Source organism: Oncorhynchus masou, chromosome 5 (genome assembly GCF_036934945.1).
Source record: "Oncorhynchus masou masou isolate Uvic2021 chromosome 5, UVic_Omas_1.1, whole genome shotgun sequence".
NCBI classification, from domain to species: Eukaryota; Metazoa; Chordata; class Actinopteri; order Salmoniformes; family Salmonidae; genus Oncorhynchus; species Oncorhynchus masou.
In genome coordinates this window covers 28,149,716-28,171,546 of record NC_088216.1, presented here as the reverse complement: position 1 = coordinate 28,171,546, position 21,831 = coordinate 28,149,716, and the positions used below count along the sequence as shown (strand labels likewise).

The 21,831-nt window shown below is 44.2% G+C and overlaps 1 protein-coding gene across 2 annotated transcripts; it reads right to left on the bottom strand.

The window, feature by feature from the left end:
- Positions 1 to 20: 20 nt before the first annotated feature.
- On the bottom strand, positions 21 to 21,457 carry LOC135539241 (centrosomal protein of 95 kDa-like). 2 transcript variants are annotated; one of them, XM_064965068.1, is made up of 21 exons: positions 21,143 to 21,457; positions 18,019 to 18,147; positions 17,669 to 17,776; positions 13,851 to 13,964; positions 12,384 to 12,501; positions 11,606 to 11,727; positions 9,772 to 10,007; positions 5,635 to 5,701; positions 5,407 to 5,474; positions 5,046 to 5,215; positions 4,706 to 4,838; positions 4,300 to 4,417; positions 3,858 to 4,051; positions 3,645 to 3,734; positions 3,312 to 3,465; positions 2,856 to 3,034; positions 2,550 to 2,624; positions 2,249 to 2,401; positions 1,825 to 1,971; positions 1,580 to 1,651; positions 21 to 1,455 (listed from the first exon to the last, which is right to left on the bottom strand). In XM_064965068.1, the coding sequence occupies exons 1-21, from the start codon at positions 21,165 to 21,167 to the stop codon at positions 1,279 to 1,281; spliced, it is 2,649 nt and encodes an 882-aa protein (XP_064821140.1). In that variant the 5' UTR covers positions 21,168 to 21,457; the 3' UTR covers positions 21 to 1,278. The 2 variants fall into 2 exon arrangements, with proteins under 2 accessions (XP_064821140.1, XP_064821146.1); XM_064965074.1 differs by having other exon boundaries at positions 4,706 to 4,835.
- Between the last annotated feature and the right edge of the window lie 374 nt (positions 21,458 to 21,831).

Below are 21,831 nucleotides of genomic sequence, written 5' to 3'. Positions count from 1 at the left end.
AAAGTATGAAATGCAGAATCTTTATTGTAGAGATTTATATGCTAACCAAATTGGATGACAAGGAAAGTTGCGTGAAATGTAACCTTTGTGCTCCCTAGAACGTTTTAATCATATGGCCTGACTTTTCCTGTTACCTTCAATTTATTTTGTAGGCTATAGCATATGTTAAATATTCAAAGCCACAATCGGCAGGGCAATATATTTAACAGCCAGTTTCGTGTTTGTATCATTCCATTACATTTGATTTAACAAATGCAAATTGTAGTAAAAAAATCAATCGGGACCCATAGGCTTATTAATCATTATGGAGCTCAAACTGTTACTTTGCACTTGCCATCACACAGTTTCATGATCAGTGCAGGCAATTAGGGTATATGTATTATATAGGCATTAGACTTCCAACATTCAGAATGAATCAAACCACCTTTTGTGCCCTAAGGCTATTTTTCCATGAAATAAATGGGTACTGAACAAAGACGCATAGGTTTTCATGGCCATCTTTCTATATTCTGAACAATTCTCCATTCAAGACTTGCACTGATTCACCTTAAAGGGATTGTTTTAGAGAAATTAGAAAATCAAATTGAACAAAAACTCCCTGATCAAATTGGTAGGCCAACCCATGGATGTGTTTTCTGGGGTTTAATTCAAATGTCTTCAGTGTGTGCAATGGAAGCATGCCCAAACCCCTCCATAAGGTCCCAAACCCCTCCATAAGGTACGTCTGAATCCCAACTACTGAGAAGTGCATAGGAATCGGCAACTTGGCCTTTTTAACAGGTCTGATTTGTTTATTAGTATGGTAGTTTACTGGCAAAGGGAACTTTCAGCGCTCTCTGGTGTTAAAAAAGCGTAACAAGTTAACCTAAAAACCAGACTAATAGGTCATTTACAGTACAATTAAATAAATCATTCATCAACGCTGTTAAAAACACTACAGGAGACAAATCCTGCATACCATTAAAAGGAAGAGGGGAAAAAATCTTGTCCTGGCATGACATTCATAATTAGTGTTGCATCCAATTTTCACAATGGTCCCGTTTGGCTGTGAAAGACAATTTACTAAACTACTCATCTTTACCACATGACAAAATCAAAACGACAGCACACAAAATACACAGTGAGGGAGTCTTTTTTTTAACATTCTTAAATCAAGTATTTAAAACAATCGAGGAGTAGGACTCAGATCCGTGGGTTTTAGAGACTTTAAAGTTTGTTTTTAGCAGCCGAAGGAAAGTTAGCGGTAGGTAGCTATAGATTGCTAGCTCGTTAGCGGGGTCAGTGCTGACAGCTGGTGTTGTACTGGAAGGAAGCCATCTGCACGCGACCCCGTAACCTTTGGACCTCCAGGCCGTGGAAGTAGTCGTCGTCGTCGTCCTGGACGATAATCTTCTGCAGCTCGCCTATCTCCCTCTCCATCTTGGATCGCAGCTCTCGCTTCATCTTCTGAAGGGCCTGCAGAGAGAAACACTTTAATATCCTGACCCTGAATAAGTTCAAGTATCTCAAATCTCCCCAAAATGTACAGACAAAGTACAGGCATATGTAGTAAATTGTGTGTACATTAACGTGCATTTACCTTTTCTTGGGCCTTCTTCCGTACTTGGATATCCTGTCGCTCTATAGCGAGAGTTTCCGCCAACAATGAAAACTGAAAGAGTGCAGAACAGCGTGGAATTAGCTTTCAGCTGTCCCGTTCTTTCACATCAGTGCAGATGTAGGAACAGAGAAGATCAGGAAGCTGTTTCTTGGTCTTACTCTCCTACCACATCTGTAAGGTACGCGTGTGTGTTAATATGAAAGAGGGTCATGTGTTGGTCCTACCTGGTCCTTGTAATAGTTCTCCATTGACTGGATCTGGTCTCGGTGTTTGTTCTGGTGCTCCTGGCGCTGCTCCTTGGCGTAGGCCCTCTGCTCTCGGAGACGAGCCTTCTGCACCTCCAAGCCCTCCTCAAAGACCTGCTTAAACATCTGGAACACAACACACACAGTTATACAACCCTTTAATAACCACTAAACAAACCACCATATCGTTACATGTGTTTGTATAGTCGGGGTGTTCATGACCTGTTTACTTTTGACTTTATTTTACAATGGAGCTTAATAGATGACAATTGTGTAAAATCTTCCCTTCATAAAATACATGGATGGAGAATGGAAAGTACTGTTTGAAGCGTTGAAACATGAAATTCTAGGAGCATCTAAACCGTGTTGGGTATTGAGGCGTAGCATGGCGTCACTAACTGACCCTCTCCTCTTTCGTGCGGGCCCTCATCATGCGCGCGCGGAGCTGGATGTGGTAGTCACTGTGGTACTTCTTGGCCCGGGCGATCTGCTGCCTCTGCTCCTTCAGACGGTTCTGAGTCGACTTCTGTTGCTGGATACGCTCCTTAAAATCCCTCTGGAGGGGGAGAGGAGCGAGACGGCTGTACAGTTAGAGGGGCTGTATTGTATTATTTCTTGCTGTGTGTGTTTGAAACATAAGACTGGTACTATGTGTGTGTGTCTAGCCTACATACTGAACCTCGTGCATGTTTTGACTGGCTCACCAGGCGTCTGTTGTGTTCTTGCTCTTTGCGGATGATCTCCACCAGCAGGTTGTGTCTCCTCTGAACCTCCTCCACCTGGGGAGAGAGAACATGACGAGTTAACGGGAGGAGATCGATGTGGAAAAGTTGCACGGGTGGACCCTGGTCTCATTATGGGGTCTTCGCCCAAACACAGGCTCCGCACTTAGACATCTGTGTTAACATTACAGAAAGGTAGGAGACTTGCAGAGATCCATCTGGCAAGCCAAGCTAAGCTCCCAGCTCTCCCTGTGGTTTATATGGTGGATAGTGTTATAGCGCCCCCACCTGGCTGGTGAGTTTAGTGCGTGGCCCCTGCCTCTGGTTGTCCAGGGAGAGGGAGGCGTTGAGGCGGTCCACCTGGCCCAGCTGCTGCTGCCACATCCTGCCCAGGGCGTGGGGCGAGAGGTGCAGGTGGGGGAACTCCTCCAGGAGCAGGGGGAGCAGGTCGTTGTCCTTCACCTTCACTGGAAAATTGAGAGAAACACAAACGGTTAATATAGAGGGCCAAATCCATACCGTGCGCAAATCCATATCAAGCTCTTTCTCCTAAGGCATATGCAGTTCTGAAAGGATTGAATAGATAGCCAGGTAGGCATCCTCCATATTAGTTTCAGAGGCCAATGCTGCGTTTTTAGTTCAGAGCAAATGAAGGAGAGGAAGCCACTTTGTACACTACTTTGACTAGATTGAGTTGATACTGTCTCCATCTCACTGGCAGAGACTCCAGCTTGGGGGTCTTACTTGGTGGGGCTCTCCTGGTTTTGTCCTGTCGTCTGCGGCCCGGAGTTGGTTGTCTGGTCCTGGGGGAGCGGTGTTGGGCTGATGTGGTGTACACTTGGGACGGTTTGGGGGTTCGGGGAACATCTCTCAGTATGGCCTCTCTGTATTCCCTCTCCTACAGGGCAGAACCACACATAGAACGTCTGCTGTAGATAATATTGGGACACACAGTCTTTCTGCCAGAGGGCTACTGTATACACAGTCACATGGTGTCTAATGCACACACCTCCCCAGGGCTAAAATGAGTAGGTCTGATACTGTTTACACACCACTCTCTCCCCCCCTCTCTCTCACCGCCTCCTGTGCTCTGGTTCGTTCCTTGGCCATAGCAGCCCGTTCTCTGTCCTCGTACACTTTCAGCTCCTCCTCATAGGCTTTTTCCAGCTAGAGAGGTGTGTACACACCAATTTTGTTAGACAGTTCAACTTCTCTTTTAAAAAGGTGACAATATTTAATCTTTATACTGAATATGGCATTGGTTAATGTGATATGGCAATTCCCTCTGACCTGGCTGTGTTTGTGTTGGGGCGGTAGATGGTGGAGTTCCCGTCGGCCCGTACGGGCGGCGTGTCTCTGTGTGACCTCTCCGCGCACCGCATCTCTCATGGCGCCCTCTAGCTGACCTGAGAGAGAGCGACGGGCCCGGGGAGGTGAGGGGGACAGGGAGCGGGTACAGGGGGCTGTGGGGACTCGCGGAGTACCTGGGAGAAGGGTCAGAGGTTAAAGGTTAAAGCCGAGGAAATGTTAAATGACTTATTATTGTTCTACATTCAGGCGAGTCAACTGTGCTTTTGTTGGAGAAGTGCGGTGCATCTCAGAGTAGGAGTGCTGATCTAGGATCTGCCCATACAAATCGTATTCCTTATGATCTAAAAGGCTAAACTGATCCTAGATCTGAGATGCTGTATGAACATGGGCCCTGATGTGATTGAAGAGGTGGAGGATGTACCTGTTGGCCTCCTTGGGGGCCTGCGACACTCCATGACACTGTCACTGTGGTGGGACAGTTTGTCCTCCTCTTTGACCTCGTCGGCCTCTCCGCTCTCTCCTAGCGCTCTCTTTAACATCTGACGAATGGAAACACACATTAAATCTAGATGTACATTGCTGAGATGCCAGGTCCGACACCTTAGTTTTTCCCCCCCACACAATTCACCGGTGCAATTAATGGTCAGCTGTGGCGCATGCCAAGTGAAAGCCTGTCCGGTGGGAAGGTTCTCCTGGTGAATGGGATTGTAAGGCATCCGACACGCGGTTAGACTGCTCCGAACGCATCCCAGCAATGTAAATATAGCTTGACACACACAGTCCACATAATGACAAGCGCGTCACTCACACACACGGTTACCACTCACCAGGTCCAGCTCCTCTAGTCGTCGGGACAGCTTCTCAGACATGTGGTGCAGCTCCTGTTCTGCCTTCCTGTTTCTCTGTCTACGCCAGGAGAGAGGCTCCTCACAATCCTCCTCCTCTAGTACCCTGCTACTACTGGCAGGGAGAGGGAGGGGGAAAGGGGGACAAAAGGTAGAAAGAGAGGAAAAGCAGAGACAAAAGGGCAAGGCAAGGAGGTGAATGTTAGATTGAGTGGCAGTGTGTAGGACATCTGTGTGTAACTAACTTATGTTCATGTACATTGATTTTCTCGCTATGCATCTACAATGCTATTCTAACCACCTCCCATTGTGTTGTTCTTACCTGATCCCCGTCCGCCCCCTGTGAGCCCGGCTGTCCTGCCGCGTGTAGGTCTCTTCCTCCTCTTCCTCAGTGTCCAGTGGTGCCCTGTCCTCCAGCTCATCCTGCAGGGTGAGGAAATGAATGTCTGGCTGTGTCCGGAATAGAACCCTCCTGGGCCCCACACTGGTAGGCTATAGAGAAGATTAGAGAGATTTGCGAAATATTCAACAATTTAGTCATGAATTAGCTGTAAATTGGACATGCATTAGCAAATAATAAGATTGGAATTAGGCATGAGGTAAACTTGAATTATTGAATTAGTCCTAATTTGAGGCATTGTATCTACAACAGTGTAGAGTGCGAGTGGTTTGTTATGCCTTACCTCTGGCTGCTCCTTGGCCTCCTCGAGCCTGACCTTGGTTTGACTGGACACAGACTTCTCACTCTCGACTACAAATGAAAAGCATGGAGGCGTAAGATCAATCAATCAAATTGATACATGGTTTGAGGTGCTACACTTTTATTTCTGATAAACTGAACGCTGTGCAAAAATACATCAATTCAATGGCTACAGCCGTGCTATTCAGAGCAGTCCGTTCTGTGTACTAACCAGGTGAGTGGTTGTGGGCTGGCGAGCGAACTCCATTGGTAACTGTGTCAGCCACTGGCCTTGGGGACTGAGAGAGGGAGAGAGAGATGGTTATTCATTAGTCAGAGAAAAGGGGACAGAGACAAAGGGGTGGGTGCATTTCCACTCAGTGGGGGAGGGGGAAGAATTCACACTCAAATCACACTGTGATAAAAGAGAACCCAGCAAGAGGAGGAGTCTCAGTGGCTAGCTAGTGGATGCATGACGTGAACTACCAGTACAAAGCATTGAAATACCAGTGTCACAGGTAGTCTAGTGGTTAAGGTCGCTGGTTCGAATCCCCAATAAGTCAATGTGCCTTTGAGAAAGACACTTTACCCTAATTGGCCCTGTAAGTCTGCTAACTGACTAAACTGTAAAACAATCCTAAGTGAATACAGTAGTTGTAGTACACTGCCTTATTGCAGTGAATTAGAACGAGACACAGAAAGAATAGCAGTAGTGTGTGCAGGTCAATTTAAGTAAATACTTGATTTTATTTCATCTCCCCACAGCTCCTTACCATCTCCCATAATGGTATGTGAGATCATGGGGTGTAATATATATATATATATATTCATTTGTAAAAATCCAAATAGATCTTCATTGTAAAGGGTTTAAACATCGTTTCCCATGCTTGTTCAATTGACCATAAACAATTAATAAACACGCACCTGTGGAATGGTTGTTAAGACACTAACAGCTTACAGACGGTAGGCAATTAAGGTCACAGTTCTGAAAACTTAGGACACTAAAGAGGCCTTTCTACTGACTCTGAAAAACACCAAAAGAAAGATGCTCAGGGTCCCTGCTCATCTGCGTGAACGTGCCTTAGGCATGCTGCAAGGAGGCATGACGACTGTAGATGTGGCCAGGGCAATAAATTGCAAAGTCCGTACTGTGAGACGCCTAAGACAGAACTACAGGGAGACAGGACGGACAGCTGTTCGTCCTCACAGTGGCAGACCACGTGTAACATCGGTACATCCAAATATCACACCTGCAGGACAGGTACAGGATGGCAACAACTGCCCGAGTTACACCTTCAGTGCTCAGACTGTCTGCAATAGGCTGAGAGAGGCTGGACTGAGGGCCTCTTGTAAGGCAGGTCCTCACCAGACATCACTGGCACAATGTCGTCGAAGGGCACAAACCCACCATTGTTGGACCAGACAGGACTGGCAAAAGGTGCTCTTCACTGACGAGTCGCGATTTTTAATTTCACGTTTATCATCGAAGGAATGAGCTTTACACCAAGGCCTGAACTCTGGAGCGGAATCAATTTGGAGGTGGAGAGTCCGTCATGGTCTGGGGCGGTGTGTCACAGCATCATCGGACTGAGCTTGTCGTCATTGCAGGCAATCTCAACGCTGTGCATTACAGGGAAGACATCCTCCCCCCTCATGTGGTACCCTTCCTGCAGGCTCATCCTGACATGACCCTACAACATGACAATGCCACCAGCCATACTGCTCGTTCTGTGCGTGATTTCCTGCAACACAGGAATGTCAGTGTTCTGCCATGGCCAGCGAAGAGCCCCGATCTCAATCCCATTGAGCACATCTGGGACTGGTTGGATCGGAAGGTGAGGGCTAAGGCCATTCCCCCCAGAAATGTCCAGGAACTTGCAGGTGCCTTGGTGGAAGAGTGGGGTATCTTACAGCAAGAACTGGCAAACCCGGTGCAGTACATGAGGAGGAGATGCACTGCAGTACTTAATGCAGCTGGTGGCCACACCAGATACTGACTGTCACCTTTGATTTTGACCTCCCCTTTGTTCAGGGACACATTATTCCATTTATCTTAGTCACATGTCTGTGGAACTTGTTCAGTTTATGTCTCAGTTCTTGAATCTTATGTTCATACCAATATTTACACAATAGTTAAGTTTTCTGAAAATAAACGCAGTTGACAGTGAGAGGACGTTTCTTTTTTGCTGAGATAGATAGATACACACACAGTGAGGCAAAAAAAATATTTAGTCAGCCACCAATTGTGCAAGTTCTCCCACTTAAAAAGAAGAGAGGCCTGTAATTTTCATCATAGGTACACTTCAACTATGGCAGACAAAATGAGGAAAAAACAATTCTCCAGAAAATCACATTGTAGGATTTTTAATTAATTTATTTGCAAATTATGGTGGAAAATAAGTATTTGGTCACCTACAAACAAGCAAGATTTCTGGCTCTCACAGACCTGTAACTTCTTCTTTAAGAGGCTCCTCTGTCCTCCACTCGTTACCTGTATTAATGGCACCTGTTTGAACTTGTTATCAGTATAAAAGACACATGTCCACAACCTCACACAGTCACACTCCAAACTCCACTATGGCCTAGACCAAAGAGCTGTCAAAGGACACCAAAATTGTAGACCTGCACCAGGCTGGGAAGAATGGATCTGCAATAGGTAAGCAGCTTGGTTTGAAGAAATCAACTGTGGGAGCAATTATTAGGAAATGGAAGACATACAAGACCACTGATAATCTCCCTCGATCTGGGGCTCCTCGCAAGATCTCACTCCGTGGGGTCAAAATGATCACAAGAACGGTGAGCAAAAATCCCAGAACCACACGGGGGGACCGAGTGAATGACCTGCAGAGAGCTGGGACCAAAGTAACGCACTACGCTGCCAGGGACTCAAATCCTGCAGTGCCAGACATGTCCCCCTGCTTAAGCCAGTACATGTCCAGGCCCGTCTGAAGTTTGCTAGAGAGCATTTGGATGATCCAGAAGAAGATTGGGAGAATGTCATATGGTCAGATGAAACCAAAATATAACTTCTTGGTAAAAACTCAACTCATCGTGTTTGGAGGACAAAGAATGCTGAGTTGCATCCAAAGAACACCATACCTACTGTGAAGGATGGGGGTGGAAACATCATGCTTTGGGGCTGTTTTTCTGCAAAGGGACCAGGACGACTGATCCGTGTAAAGGAAAGAATGAATGGGGCCATGTATCGTGAGATTTTGAGTGAAAACCTCCTTCCATCAGCAAGGGCATTGAAGATGAAATGTGACTGGGTCTTTCAGCATGACAATGATCCCAAACACACCGCCCGGGCAACGAAGGAGTAGCTTCGTAAGAAGCATTTGAAGGTCCTGGAGTGGCCTAGCCACAGTGTGTGAAAACCTTGTGAAGACTTACAGAAAACGTTTGACCTCTGTCATTGCCAACAAAGGGTATATAACAAAGTATTGAGAAACCTTTGTTATTGACCAAATACTTATTTTCCACCATAATTTGCAAATAAATTCATTAAAAATCCTACAATGTGATTTTTTTCCTCATTTTGTCTGTCATAGTTGAAGTGTACCTATGATGAAAATTACAGGCCTCATCTTTTTAGGTGGGAGAACTTGCACAATTGGTGGCTGACTAAATACTTTTTTGCCCCACTGTGTGTGTGTGTGTGTGTGTGTGTGTATATATATATATATATCCTGACTAACTGACTGGGCCTATACCTTCAGTTGCGTCACTGGTCTGTTCCATGATGCAGTCTTTCTTCCCAGTGGAGAGACTATAAGGTGGAAACATTGCATTCCTTCTTGGGTGGAAACTTGTGCTGGGTGGGGACATATGGCCCTGGGTCATATTGTAAATGACGTGGGAATGTAGAACTGTTTCTCAGTCAGGTCTCTCCAACTCTAGATCCACTGATGTCCAATTTCTCAGTCATAGTATTGGCTATTCTTCAGACATAGCGAGTACCAGTTGGTAATGGAATAACAAGTGGAAAGTATTTGCCCCTGCTAGCGTGTCTGGACTTGCCAGAGGCATGCAGGTGGGATGTGACGTGATTCCCAGGTTAGGAGGTGTTGCCGCCCATAAACAGAGAGGAGGAACATATTGGAAAAGTGACTCCTGTGATGAGTCTCGTGGCCATTTTGGATGAGTTGGCATGAGTCAGCAACAGCTCATCCTTTGTCAGAGGAGGAAGGAAGCTAGAGTTCTATAAACTGTACTTGGCTGAGGTCACTTCAGAATGTGTTTCAGAACACAGTCATTTTCTGAGAGCTTTGAAATACTGATTAAAACGTGTCTTTGGAAAGTTGATACTGTATTACAAAGCGTAATTTGAATAGACTCAGCATGGATATATATGACTAGACGGACATACCTCTGAGCTGCCAGTGGGTGCCTCCTGTGCCACTGCAGCCCCGCTGCTGAGACCGTTGGCTGGGGGAGACTGGCTACCCGAGTGGGGAGCTCTGTCGGGCCTGTGGGGGGTGGTCTGGTAGGGGGGTTGCAGGGGGATGGCCGAGCGCAGGGGCTCCCTCAGTAGAGTGGCCTGGGTGCCTGGGGTTCCCGGGGCACACGTGGTGCTGGGGCCCGGAGCTTGGGAAGAGGCTTCCACTGTTAGAGAGGGGTAAAATAGAAGCTGTTAGAGGTGTAGATTTTGTAGGCAATGTATTGTAGGCGTATGTGTACACTGTTCAGTACTGTAGTTCCCATGGTTAACAGATGCTATGGCTATTCGTGTCATGTTATAATAGTGTTATGCAGGCTGTTTGAACAAAGGTTCAAGTAAAATATTATTTTTGTTTCTATACAATCAGATTTGCCTCAACTGGTTCACTGTTCTTTAAGTAGCCTACAGTTCTGAATTCTTTTCTCAGATACAGTTCTGTACTCCTAGCTATCGATGCCTTGCCAATAACCCTGGCATTGTCTTGCGAATATACACAAGATCCATACAATGGAGCAAAGACAAGTACACAGGCCATTCATATTCTAACTAACTAAACTGTTGTTGAAGACTATCATTAAAAACAAACGTAGGGACTCATGAGGACTTAGTGGAAAATAATGAGAGGACAGGGGCTTGTAAAAAGGAAACGGTGACATAATCCTCGTTATTTTTTTTTTACTTCCACTTGAGGAAAAACGAACCCCCTGACCACATAACATTCCGCACTGTCTCCATAAAGAATTCCATAGGAAAGACAGCAAAAAAAGACTGGAAAAACTGGATACCTCATCAGCATCATGTGCCGTTTGATAAGCGAAAGGTGGATGAAGTTTGCTGATGACAACGGTGGTAGGACTGATCACCGACAACAAGGCAGCCTATTTTATTTAACCAGGTAGGCCAGTTGAGAACAAGTTCTCATTTACAACTGCGACCTGGCCAAGATAATGCAAAGGCAGTGCGACAACAACAACACAGAGTTACACATAAACGTACAGTCAATAACACAATAGAAAAACCAATGTACAAAATCTATAGGGAGGATGTCAGAGACCTGGCGGTGTGGTGCAAGGCCAACAACCTCTCTGAAAAGATTTGGCACGGGCCCTCAGATCCTCAAAATGTTATACAGCTGCACCATTGAGAGCAGCTTGACTGGCTGCATCACCGCTTGTTACACCAACTGCAAGACACCAGACCGCAAGGTGCTACAGAGGGTGGCGAGTCCTACCCAGTACATCACTGGGGCCGAGCTCCCTGCCATCCAGGACCTGTATACCAGGCGGTGTCGGACGAAGACCCCAAAAAATAGCTAATCACATATCTACCAGGACTTCCTGCATTAACCATTTTTGCACCAACTCTCTTGCACCGACTATGCACACACACTGGACTCTACCCACATACTCACTTTACACTGACACCCCAAGGGCGTCTGAATGTTATGTAAATGTAATTACCTCGTACCCCTACACATCAACTCGGTACAGGTACTCCCTGTATATAGCCATGTTCTTTTTACTCATTATTGTTATTCACTGGGTATGTATTCCTTCTGTTACTATTTCTATCTTTAACTCTGCATTGTTGGAAAAGGACCCGTCAGTAAGCATTTCACTGTTACTCTACACCGGTTGTGTACGAAACATGTGACAAATAAAATGGGATTTGATTCCAAATGTAAATACAAAGACAGAGGAAAGCTTTTCCTTTTTCAGCATTCTATGTCATGGGCCAGGAACAAGCTTTTGGTCCCGCCTACCTTCTTGTTTGGCCGTGAACGTGCGGGCGGAGTCTCCCAGGAGGATAAGCTCATTGGTCGAGCCCGTCTCCTCTGCATTCCAAGAGTGAAGGGAATGTTTGCTGCTAGACTGGACGGCAGAGCTGGAAGATAAAAGAAACATTGTAAAGTTAAGGAAAGGAAAGACCACCCAAACAGTTCAATGGAAGTGCATCGGTGTGTCTGGTTTGTGTGATACCAGTTAGTTAGAACAAGTACAACCTGCACTTATTCAAAACAATGCATCGAGTTTCCTGGTTTAGGAACAGAGGTTTACCTCACCCACAATGACTCATTCAGCTTTGTTGACTTTCCAGCCAGCCTTTCTGTGCGACAGCCAACGGAACAGGCTGAGTAGACATAGTGATGTCATAGATGTTTGTGTTCCGTGTCCAACCTTAGCATTCGCCGTTACGGTTGACATTTGTGTTGTGCTCCCTGACTGGCTGTTGTGTCAATAGGATGTACAGACTTGACTTACACGATGATGGCATTTGAAGTGGTCCTGTCTGGTGCAGTTGCTAGAGCATGGCATTTGCAATGCCAGGTTAGTGGGTTCGATTCCCGGGACCACCCATATGAAAAATGTATGCATGCATGACTAAGTCGCTTTGGCTAAATGGCATACATGTATTGTCTCGTGATGTAGTGTCTTTGGTTGTATCAACAGAATTGGAACCCTGCTCGAAGAAGGAACTGAATCTGAAACCATGGAAATGTACAAAGAACCTGTAGCATAGAATATCTTGAAAACACTCACTGCACACTAGAATACTGGGAGGCTCTCTCCATTAGGGCCTCCTGTTCCTCTGTCTGGGGGACCACTGTCCCTGTAGGAAGGGGGGCATCCTCAACAGGAACACCGTTTGGTTCCTTGTCTGGAGGGAGGAAAGGGGGAGGATTGTAGAAGGGTGATTACAGCATGGCGCAATGTGGTGAAGATGACAGGCTCCTGCTGTGATGCAATGACGAAACGAACAAGCTACCAGTCGACTTTCAGACCACCAATCAGTCCTAATTATACAAATATTTAAGTCACATTAACAGACTCAGTCAGAGTAGTAGAATAAGCACTCGGAACATAGAAATCCATAGACATTGGAGCACATAGACACATAGATCCAACCCCATTTCCGAAAGCTGAAATGAAACAAGCAACTGTTCTAGCCATGTCATTGTGAAAGTGCATCGACAGAGTTCATTGAGTGTGACAGTAACATTATCTGTAGCGACTCATGCACAGCCTATCCCAGTAATTGGAAAAATCAAGCGGTTTAAACTAGAGTCCGGCGATATGTTATTCTGGGCCCGATGGCGGTTTGGATTGTCTTGGGGGGGGGGGGGTACAAAACTTACTGATACCGATGTATCTGCCGGGAAAATTAAAAAGTGTAATTTTCCCCCACTGTATTCGCATAAAATTATATTCAAAAGAACTGTCCAAGAAATATGGTTCAAATGTCGATTTATTACATTGTGAAACGAATGACAATGAGAATGGCTGCAAGTGTTAAGGTAAGCATGAGTCCCTTTTTTTTCATCCTATATATTGGAAAATCGGTTATCGGTGGATTAACAACCAATACTTCACAGCTCCTTTTGGACTCACGCAAAATCACTACCCCTATCCATTTTGATAAACCAGCCATTTTCACCAGAGCCTTCTGAACATTTAAATGTCCAGACAGATGTCTGGTCATTAAAAGTCTAATTGGTGTTTTGCGATGGGAGAGAGGGCCAGCAGACCACCATTGATGGACACAAAGACATACAGAGTGCTGCCAACCGCTTCCCAGTAATCCCAGAGCCAGCCGCCTCTAAAACGGGTTTAGAAAGGCCATTAGGTCCACTTCATGTGTGTGGGTGATCACACCCAAACAGGGTTGTGCCTCACTCAGTGACACAGATAAAGTTTGAGGGAGACAGGGGTGATATGAGGTCAGAAAGAACAGTGGTGATATGAGATCAGAAAGAACAGTGGTGATATGAGATCAGAAAGAACAGGGGTGATATGAGATCAGAAAGAACAGGGGTGATATGAGATCAGAAAGAACAGTGGTGATATGAGATCAGAAAGAACAGGGGTGATATCAGGTCGGGAAGAACAGCTGTATGTATGTTTCCAGGCAGGTCTTCTGACCTCAATAGGACTTCCTGATTAAATAAAGGTTAGCCTAAATATAACAGTTGAGAGGGTAATGGAGTAAAATAAGATTTTTTTGTCTACCTCCATTTTGTGACTCCTCTTCACTGATCTGTTCGGTGAGATACTCAAGCAGCCCGTCAAAGATCTCCAACAGGTTCTTGATGGACTCCTTGTCCCCTCGTACAATGTTCTCGCCTAGAGCCGGGGGGAAAACCCATATGAGGACAAGCGATGAATCAGTGGAACCATAATAAACACAACATTGTTGTCCTTTTAATAGAACCAACGAGTCTGCATCTTTTTACGGTGAATTATCCGAAACAAAGAGGGTTGTGTTTTCTCTGAACAGGGCTGTGCTTTGAAATCTAAACAGCAATTTAGCCAGAGACCCTCTGGTTGTAGCTAAATAGATCACTTGATTTTCTTTTAGCATTCATCATCGGTTCTCTCTGATACTGCACGGCAAGCAGTACCGATGCACCAAGTCTGGAACCAACAGGACCCTGAACAGCTTCTACCCCATGCTATAAGACAGGGGCTGGGCAATATGGCCAAAATATTATATCACGCTGTTTAAAAAAATTGACAATATGTTTTTTTAATAATAAAAGTTCTAAATTTCTTTATGAGCAGTGTGTGACCCTAGGGCGGCATCACATACATTCTAAGTAATTTCAATGGGTCTTTCTCCATTCTGATTGTTTTATACTGTTCAATTCAACTTCAACCCCCCAAAAATGATAATTTTCATAAATGTCTGCATTTGAGATCATGTCCACGCTGCCACGTAGGGCTGCACCATATGGGCAAGTCATCTGGGCCTTATTTTTAACCAGATGTTGCAATTTGACTTGCGATTTAGAGCAAAACACTTGGGTTAACTGTTGGAATCATGGGAATAGAAAGTATATTCTAATTATATAGTTGGAATATAATAGTGTAGGCCTCCCGGGTGGCACAGTGGTCAAGGGCGCTGTACTGCAGATGCCACCAGAGACCCTGGGTTCGCGCCCAGGCTCTGTCGTAACCGGCCGCGACCGGGAGGTCCGCACAATTGGCCTAGCGTCGTCCGGGTTAGGGAGGGCTTGGCCGGTAGGGATATCCTTGTCTCATCGCGCACCAGCGACTCTGTGGCGGGCCGGGCGCAGTGCACGCTAACCAAGGTTGCCAGGTGCACGGTGTTTCCTCCGACACATTGGTGCGGCTGGCTTCCAGGTTGGATGCGCGCTGTGTTAAGAAGCAGTGACTTTCAACCTTCGTCTCTCCCGAGCCCGTATGGGAGTTGTAGCGATGAGACAAGATAGTAGCTACTAATAACAATTGGATACCACGAAATTGGGGAGAAAAAGGGGTATAAAAAAAAAAACTCATACAATGATGGAAAGACCAGTGTGTTGTATAAAAAGAAAAAAAAAGAATACAATGTTGTTTGACATTACAACGAATGAAAATGCCAGGGAGGAGTTATTGTGACAGGGTAAGAACTAATGTGTGTGTTTCCTAGGGGACCCTATAATGTTTGGCTACATCGGAATGGCCGATTAATTAGGGCTGATTTCAAGTTTTCATAACAATCAGAAATCTGTATTTTTGGACTCCGATTTGGCCCAATTTTTTTTTACACCTTTATTTAATCTTGTTCAGGGGCAGAACCACAGATTTTTACCTTGTCAGCTCGGGGGATTCAAACTTGCAACCTTACAGTTAACTAGTCCAACGCGCTAACCACCTGCCTCTCATTGCACTCCACGAGGAGACTGCCTGTTACGCGAATGCAGTAAGCCAAGGTATGTTGCTAGCTAGCATTAAACTTATCTTATAAAATAAAAATCTATCATAATCACTAGTTAACTACACATGGTTGATGATATTACTAGATATTATCTAGCGTGTCCTGCGTTGCATATAATCTGACAGAGCATACGAGTATCTAAGTATCTGACTGAGCAGTGGTAGGCAGAAGCAGACACGTAAACATTCATTCAAACAGCACTTTCGTGCGTTTTGCCAGCAGCTCTTCGTTGTGCGTCAAGCATTGCGCTGTTTGTGACTTCAAGCATATCAACTCCTGAGCTGAGGTTGGTGTAACCGAAGTGAAAAGGCTAGCTCGTTAGCGCGCACTAATAGCGTTTCAAACGTCACTCGCTCTGAGTCTTCTAGTAGTTGTTCCCCTTCCTCTGCATGGGTAATGCTACTTCGAGGGTGGCTGTTGTCGTTGTGTTGCTGGTTCGAGCCCAGGGAGGAGCGAGGAGAGGGACGGAAGCTATACTGTTACACTGGCAATACTAAAGTGCCTATAAGAACATCCAATAGTCAAAGGTTAATGAAATACAAATGGTATAGAGGGGAATAGTCCTATAATAACTACAACCTAAAACTTCTTACCTGGGAATATTGAAGACTCATGTTAAAAGGAACCACTAGCTTTCATATGTCCTCATGTTCTGAGCAAGGAACTGAAACGTTAGCTTTCTTACATAGCACATATTGTACTTTTACTTTCTTCTCCAACACTTTGTTTTTGCATTATTTAAACCAAATTTAACATGTTCCATTATTTAATTGAGGCTAAATTGATTTTATTTATGTATTATATTTTAACTTAAGTGTTCTTTCAGTATTGTTTTAATTGTCATTAATTTTTTTAAATGGACAAAAATGTATTTGTATTATTTTTTATTTACTGTTTTTTTAATTATTTTTTTAATTGGCTGATTAATCAATATCGGGGTTTTTTTGGTCCTCCAATAATCGGTATCGGCGTTGAAAATCATAATCGGTCGACCTCTAATTGAATGTTCTCTTAGCTACTTAATGTAGCTAAGATTTTTTTTCTTAGCTACTTTATGTAGCTAACATTTTCTAGCTTTGCGTTTACCTCTTTAATTTTTAAGACACTGTTGCACAAACGTGCTGATTTAGGTCTACACAATCACTGGTATTATCAGGTTGTATAGCAAATCACGCTTGCTCTTATTCAGTACATGTATTAGCTAGCTAACAAACATCAGCTACCAAGATGTCGGAACAACTTGATAAGAAAAGACAAACTAGCTGTTTTCATATGTAAGAAACACAAGTTAAATTGTGTAATTACAGAATGCTAGTAGGTTTATATTAAGAAGCAAAGTGCCAACTGCATCGTTGTCATCAACAGTGTTGCACATGCTGCATTGACCATGCAGACTGAACCAAGTGTCTTGTGCTTGACAAACATCAAATGCGCTCCTTGAGTGACAGAGAGCGTGGCTAGGTCTGGGTGGAACGCGGCATAGAGAGAGTGGAGAGAGAGATGACTCAAGTAGCGAAGTAGACTATAAAAATGGACGTTACACGCTGCGTGCCACATTTAACAAACCAAACATTCAAATACCGGTATAGAAGGTAAAGTAAAAACCCAAACCGGCCTGTGCATCAATACCAGTATATCGTAAAAAACACAGTATACTGCCCAGCCCTACATAAGACTGCTAAATAGTTAGCTATTGGTTACTATTTAGCTGTCTGCATTTACCCCTTTTGCACTAACTCTTTTGACTCATCACATAAAACAGTAACAGCAGTGTATCTATCCTGTTGCCTAGTCACTTTATCTCTACCTATATGTACACATCTACCTCAATTACCTCGTATCCCTGCACAATGACTCAGTACTGGTACCCTGTGTATATAGCCAAGTTATCATTACTCGTATTTATTCCTCATTTTTATTTCTCTCTGCATTGTTTGTAAGTAAACATTTCACTGTTAGCCTACACCTGTTTACAAAGCATGTGACAAATAACATTTGACTTGATCAGATGATGAATGACTGAATAGCAAGTGAATACCTAGGGAATAAGGAGTAGTTACTAGTTAATTAACTAGTGAATAGTGAGTCAAGCGTAAGAGCTGCTCACCTGTGATGTGTGAAAGGCTGATCTGAAGGTAATCCAGAGCCAGTGAGTCGATCACAGACTGGATGTTGTGGACATCATCCTCCTGACTGCCCGGGGTGGCGATGTAGTCTACACACACACACACGATTCCAAATCACAGCCTCTTGTGCACTTTTGCCACTTACTAGCCCATTGACAAACACAGCCTTGTGTTGGCAGGTTTGACGATCATAAGTAGCACTGTGTGGCATTCTTGAAATTGTAAGAATACTCTCCTCTAAAGCATTCAGTTGGCCTTGATAAGTCTCAAAAAAATGCATATTGCTCTTTTGGTGGGCATGTTTATTGTGTCATGTTTGGTGTAAACTTACCTGGGACTTTCTCCCCCAAGATGGCCTCATACAAGGCGGCAAAAACATTGGCATTACAGTCCGTCACCTTCTTCAGTCTTAGGTTAATGTGACACTTGCTAAGGATATCATTCGCCACGTCCACCCAATCTGTAAAAAGGGACATTACAAACTAAATGCAGACCTTGAATTTATGAATAAAGTGCATAGTGTAGATCATACTTCTTGGAGAAGTTATGAACTAGGCTACGTTAAAACTAAAAGTGGCAGTAATAAAGCCTCTCCTGAAAAAGCCAAACCTTGACCCGGAAAAATTTAAAAACTACCGGGCTATATCGAATCTCCCATTCCTCTCAAAGTGCTTTGACAAAGCTGTTCAGCAGAAACTCGCTGCCTTCCCAAAGCCAGATAATGTATTCAAAACGCTCCAGTCTGGTTGAAGACCCCATCCTAGTACTGAGACTGCATTGTGAAGGTGGTAAATTACCTTTGAATGGCTTAGTGCCGCTTTTGATCTTAGTGCCGCTTTTGACACCACCAATTACCACATTATTTTGGAGAGATTGGAAACCCCAATTGGTCTACAAGGACAAGTTTGTGTCTGGTTTAGATCTTATCTGTTGGAAAGATATCAGTTTGTCTCTGTGAATGGTTTGTCCTCTGACAAATCAATGTAAGTTTCGGTGTTCCTCAAGATTCTGTTTTAGGACCATCATTGTTTTCATTATACTGTATATTCTATACTCTGTCTGTGTTTCAGTCATAAGGAAGTGGATGGCAGCAAATGTTTTACTTTTAAACTCGGAAAAAACAGATGTTAGTTCTAGGACCCAAGACATCTGCTGTTTGATTTTACAATTAATCTTGATGGTTGTACAGTCATCTCAAATAAAACTGTGAAGGACCTCTTGCGTTACTCTGGACACCGATCTCTCGTTTGATGAACATATCAATAATATTTTGTCACTTCCAGTTTAAGACTACTGTAATGCTCTACTCTTCTGCTCACCGGATGAAGCACCAAATAAACTTCAGTTTGAGTTAAATACAGCTGCTAGAATCTTGACTCGAACCAAAAAATGTGATCATATTACTCCAATTCTAGCCTCTCTACACTGGCTTCCTGTTATTTTATTTTTATTTTTTTATTTTACCTTTAATTTAACCAGGCAAGTCAGTTAAGAACAAATTCTTATTTTCAATGACGGCCTGGGAACAGTGGGTTAACTGGGGGTTTGAACTCGCAACCTTACTAGTTACTAGTCCAACGCTCTAACCACTAGGCTACCCTGCCGTTTGGGCTGATAGGTTTTACTGCTAGCCTACAAAGCATCACATGGACTTGCTACATGGACCTGCTCCTGCCTACGGTCAAAAGTCACAGGCCTTCTTATTGTCCCTAGAATTTCTAAGCAAACAGCTGGAGGCAGGGGCTTTCTCAAATAGAGCTAAATTTGTATGGAATGGTCCTGCCTATCATTGTGAGAGACGCAGACTGTCTCAACCTTTAAGTCTTTACTGAAGACTCATCTCTTCAGTTGGCCCTATGATTGAGTGTAGTCTGGCCCAGGGGTGTGAAGGTGAAGGGCAAGACACTGGAGTGACGAATTGCCTTGCTGTCCATGCCTGGCAGGCTCCCCTCTCTCCACTGGGATTCTCTGCCTCTGAAACTATTGGGGCTGTGTCACTGGCTTACTAGTGCTCTTCCATGCCGCCCCTAGGAGGGGTGCGTCACGTCGCGCAAGGCTTTTTTCGCTTTACTCAACTTAAGTGGGTTGAGTCACTAACGTGACCTTTCTGTCCAGTTTTGCGCCCCCCTCAGGCTTGTGCCGTGGAGATCTTCGTGGGATATACTGATGTCAGAAGGTGAATTCACCAATTTGTAAGTCGCTCTGGATAAGAGCGTCTGCTAAATGACTTAAATGTAAATGTAAATGTACTCGGCCTTGGCTCAGGGTAGTAAGTTAGTGGTCTGTTGATATCCCTCTAGTGGTGTGGGGGCTGTGCTTTGGCAAAGTAGGTGGGATTATATCCTGCCTGGTTGGCCCTGTCCGGGGGTATCATCTATGTGCCGGTGGACTAGGGTCAGTCTGTCCTGTCTGGTGAAATTCTCCTATCTTATCTGGTGTTCTGTGTGAATTTAAGTAAATGTCCCATCTCGCTCTCTCCCCTCACAGACAACCTGAGCCCTAGGACTACCTGGCCAAATGACTCCTGGCTGTCACCGTCCTCAGTCCACGTGGTCGTGCTGCTGCTCCAGTTTCAACTGTTCTGCCTGTGGCTATGGATCCCTGATCTGTTCACTTGACGTGCTACCTTGTCCCAGACCTGCTATTTTTTTTACCCTTTCTCTCGCACCTACTGTCTCGACCTCTGAATACTGGCTATGAAAAGCCAACTTACATTTACTCCTGAGGTGCTGACCTGTTGCACCCTCTACAACCCCTGTGAATATTTTTTGACCCTGCTGGTCATCTATGAACATCTTGTAGAACGATCTGGCCTTTATGGCCATGTACTCTTATAATCTCCACTCAGCACAGCCAGAAGAAAACTGGCCACCCCTTTGAGCCTGGTTCCTCTCCAGTTTTCTGCCTTTCTAGGATGTTTTTTTCCTTGCCACCGTGCTCCTACATCTACAATGCTTACTGTTTGGAGTTTTAGGCTGGGTTTCTGTATAAGCACTGTGTGACAACTGCTAATGTAAAAAGGACTTTATAAATAAATTTGATTTGATTCAGTTTGTTTACAGACGTTGACAAAAATGCACAACAAAACTGCTCAGTTGGTGGCAACCATCCCAAAATGATTGTTGACATACTGGCGGCTAATTTGGGGGCATGCGCGGGCAGAAGGCAGGCACAGTATGTTAGCTAACGTTAGAAATGTTAGCAACACCAACTACAGTGTGGTAAGCCAGCTAACGTTAATACTAACGCAAAGAACACTACTGTAGTTAGCAAACTGGCTATGTATGTTAGAGTAGCAAGATATCGAGGTTCACCAAAAGTACTGAATAACTCCTTAAATAGCCTACTATGTAGTTATTATCCTGATTGGTATCGCTAGCTACCAAACACAGTAACCACCAAGTTAGGTGCTATTTCTTCTTAGTTAATTTACTAACTAACAGTCGTTAGCTTACCTCGCTCATCTTCTTGGGTTCCCATTCGGCATTAACTAGCAAGCTAGCCAGCTTGCTTGCTGTGTGGTAGTCAGCCGAGTTGGCAACAACGAAAGTGAAGCAATTGTCAACAATACTGTCTCTCTTGACCTCTGAAAAGAAGAACTAGCATTGCTAGCTAGTAGTAGTACGTTTTCCAAATTTCGAGGTTCGTCATTCACTGATTAACATTCATAATGAGAACAGAAATTAAAAGGGTGCCGGCTGCCAAGCAGAAAGTAATCGACATTTTAAAATGCAAGTGTTTTCTGATTGGGTGGAAAACGGTTTTCACTAGTTACCCTAGACACAAAGTCCAAATGTATATATTGTAAAAATTCATGAAACTAAAATTTGCTTTTTGGTCTTAATTTGAAGTTTGAGTTGGCCATGAGCTTAGCAGTGTGGTCAATGTTAGGGTTAGGTTTAAAATTACATTTTAAGAAAATGCATTGTAGAAACAGGCGGGATTTATGACTTTGTGGATGTGGTAACTAGTGACGACCATGGTAAACTGGCACTTTGTTTCCGGAAGTAGCTTATGAATGTTCGGGAAAAATGGTTCCTTGTACTCTTTTCTCTTTGTTCTGGTTAGTCCAGTTGACTCTTCAGTTATTTTACAATATATCACAGACAGACATTTAATAAATTAACCGTATTTGTTATTAAAA

Coding starts and splice junctions, on each gene's coding strand:
- LOC135539241 (XM_064965068.1), bottom strand. CDS start 21,167: ATGGGAACCCAAGAAGATGAGCGAG. Junction 5,475..5,634: donor AGCCCACAACCACTCACCTG/GTTAGTACACAG, acceptor TTTCATTTGTAG/TCGAGAGTGAGAAGTCTGTG. Junction 4,052..4,299: donor GCCCCCAAGGAGGCCAACAG/GTACATCCTCCA, acceptor CCCTTCTCCCAG/GTACTCCGCGAGTCCCCACA.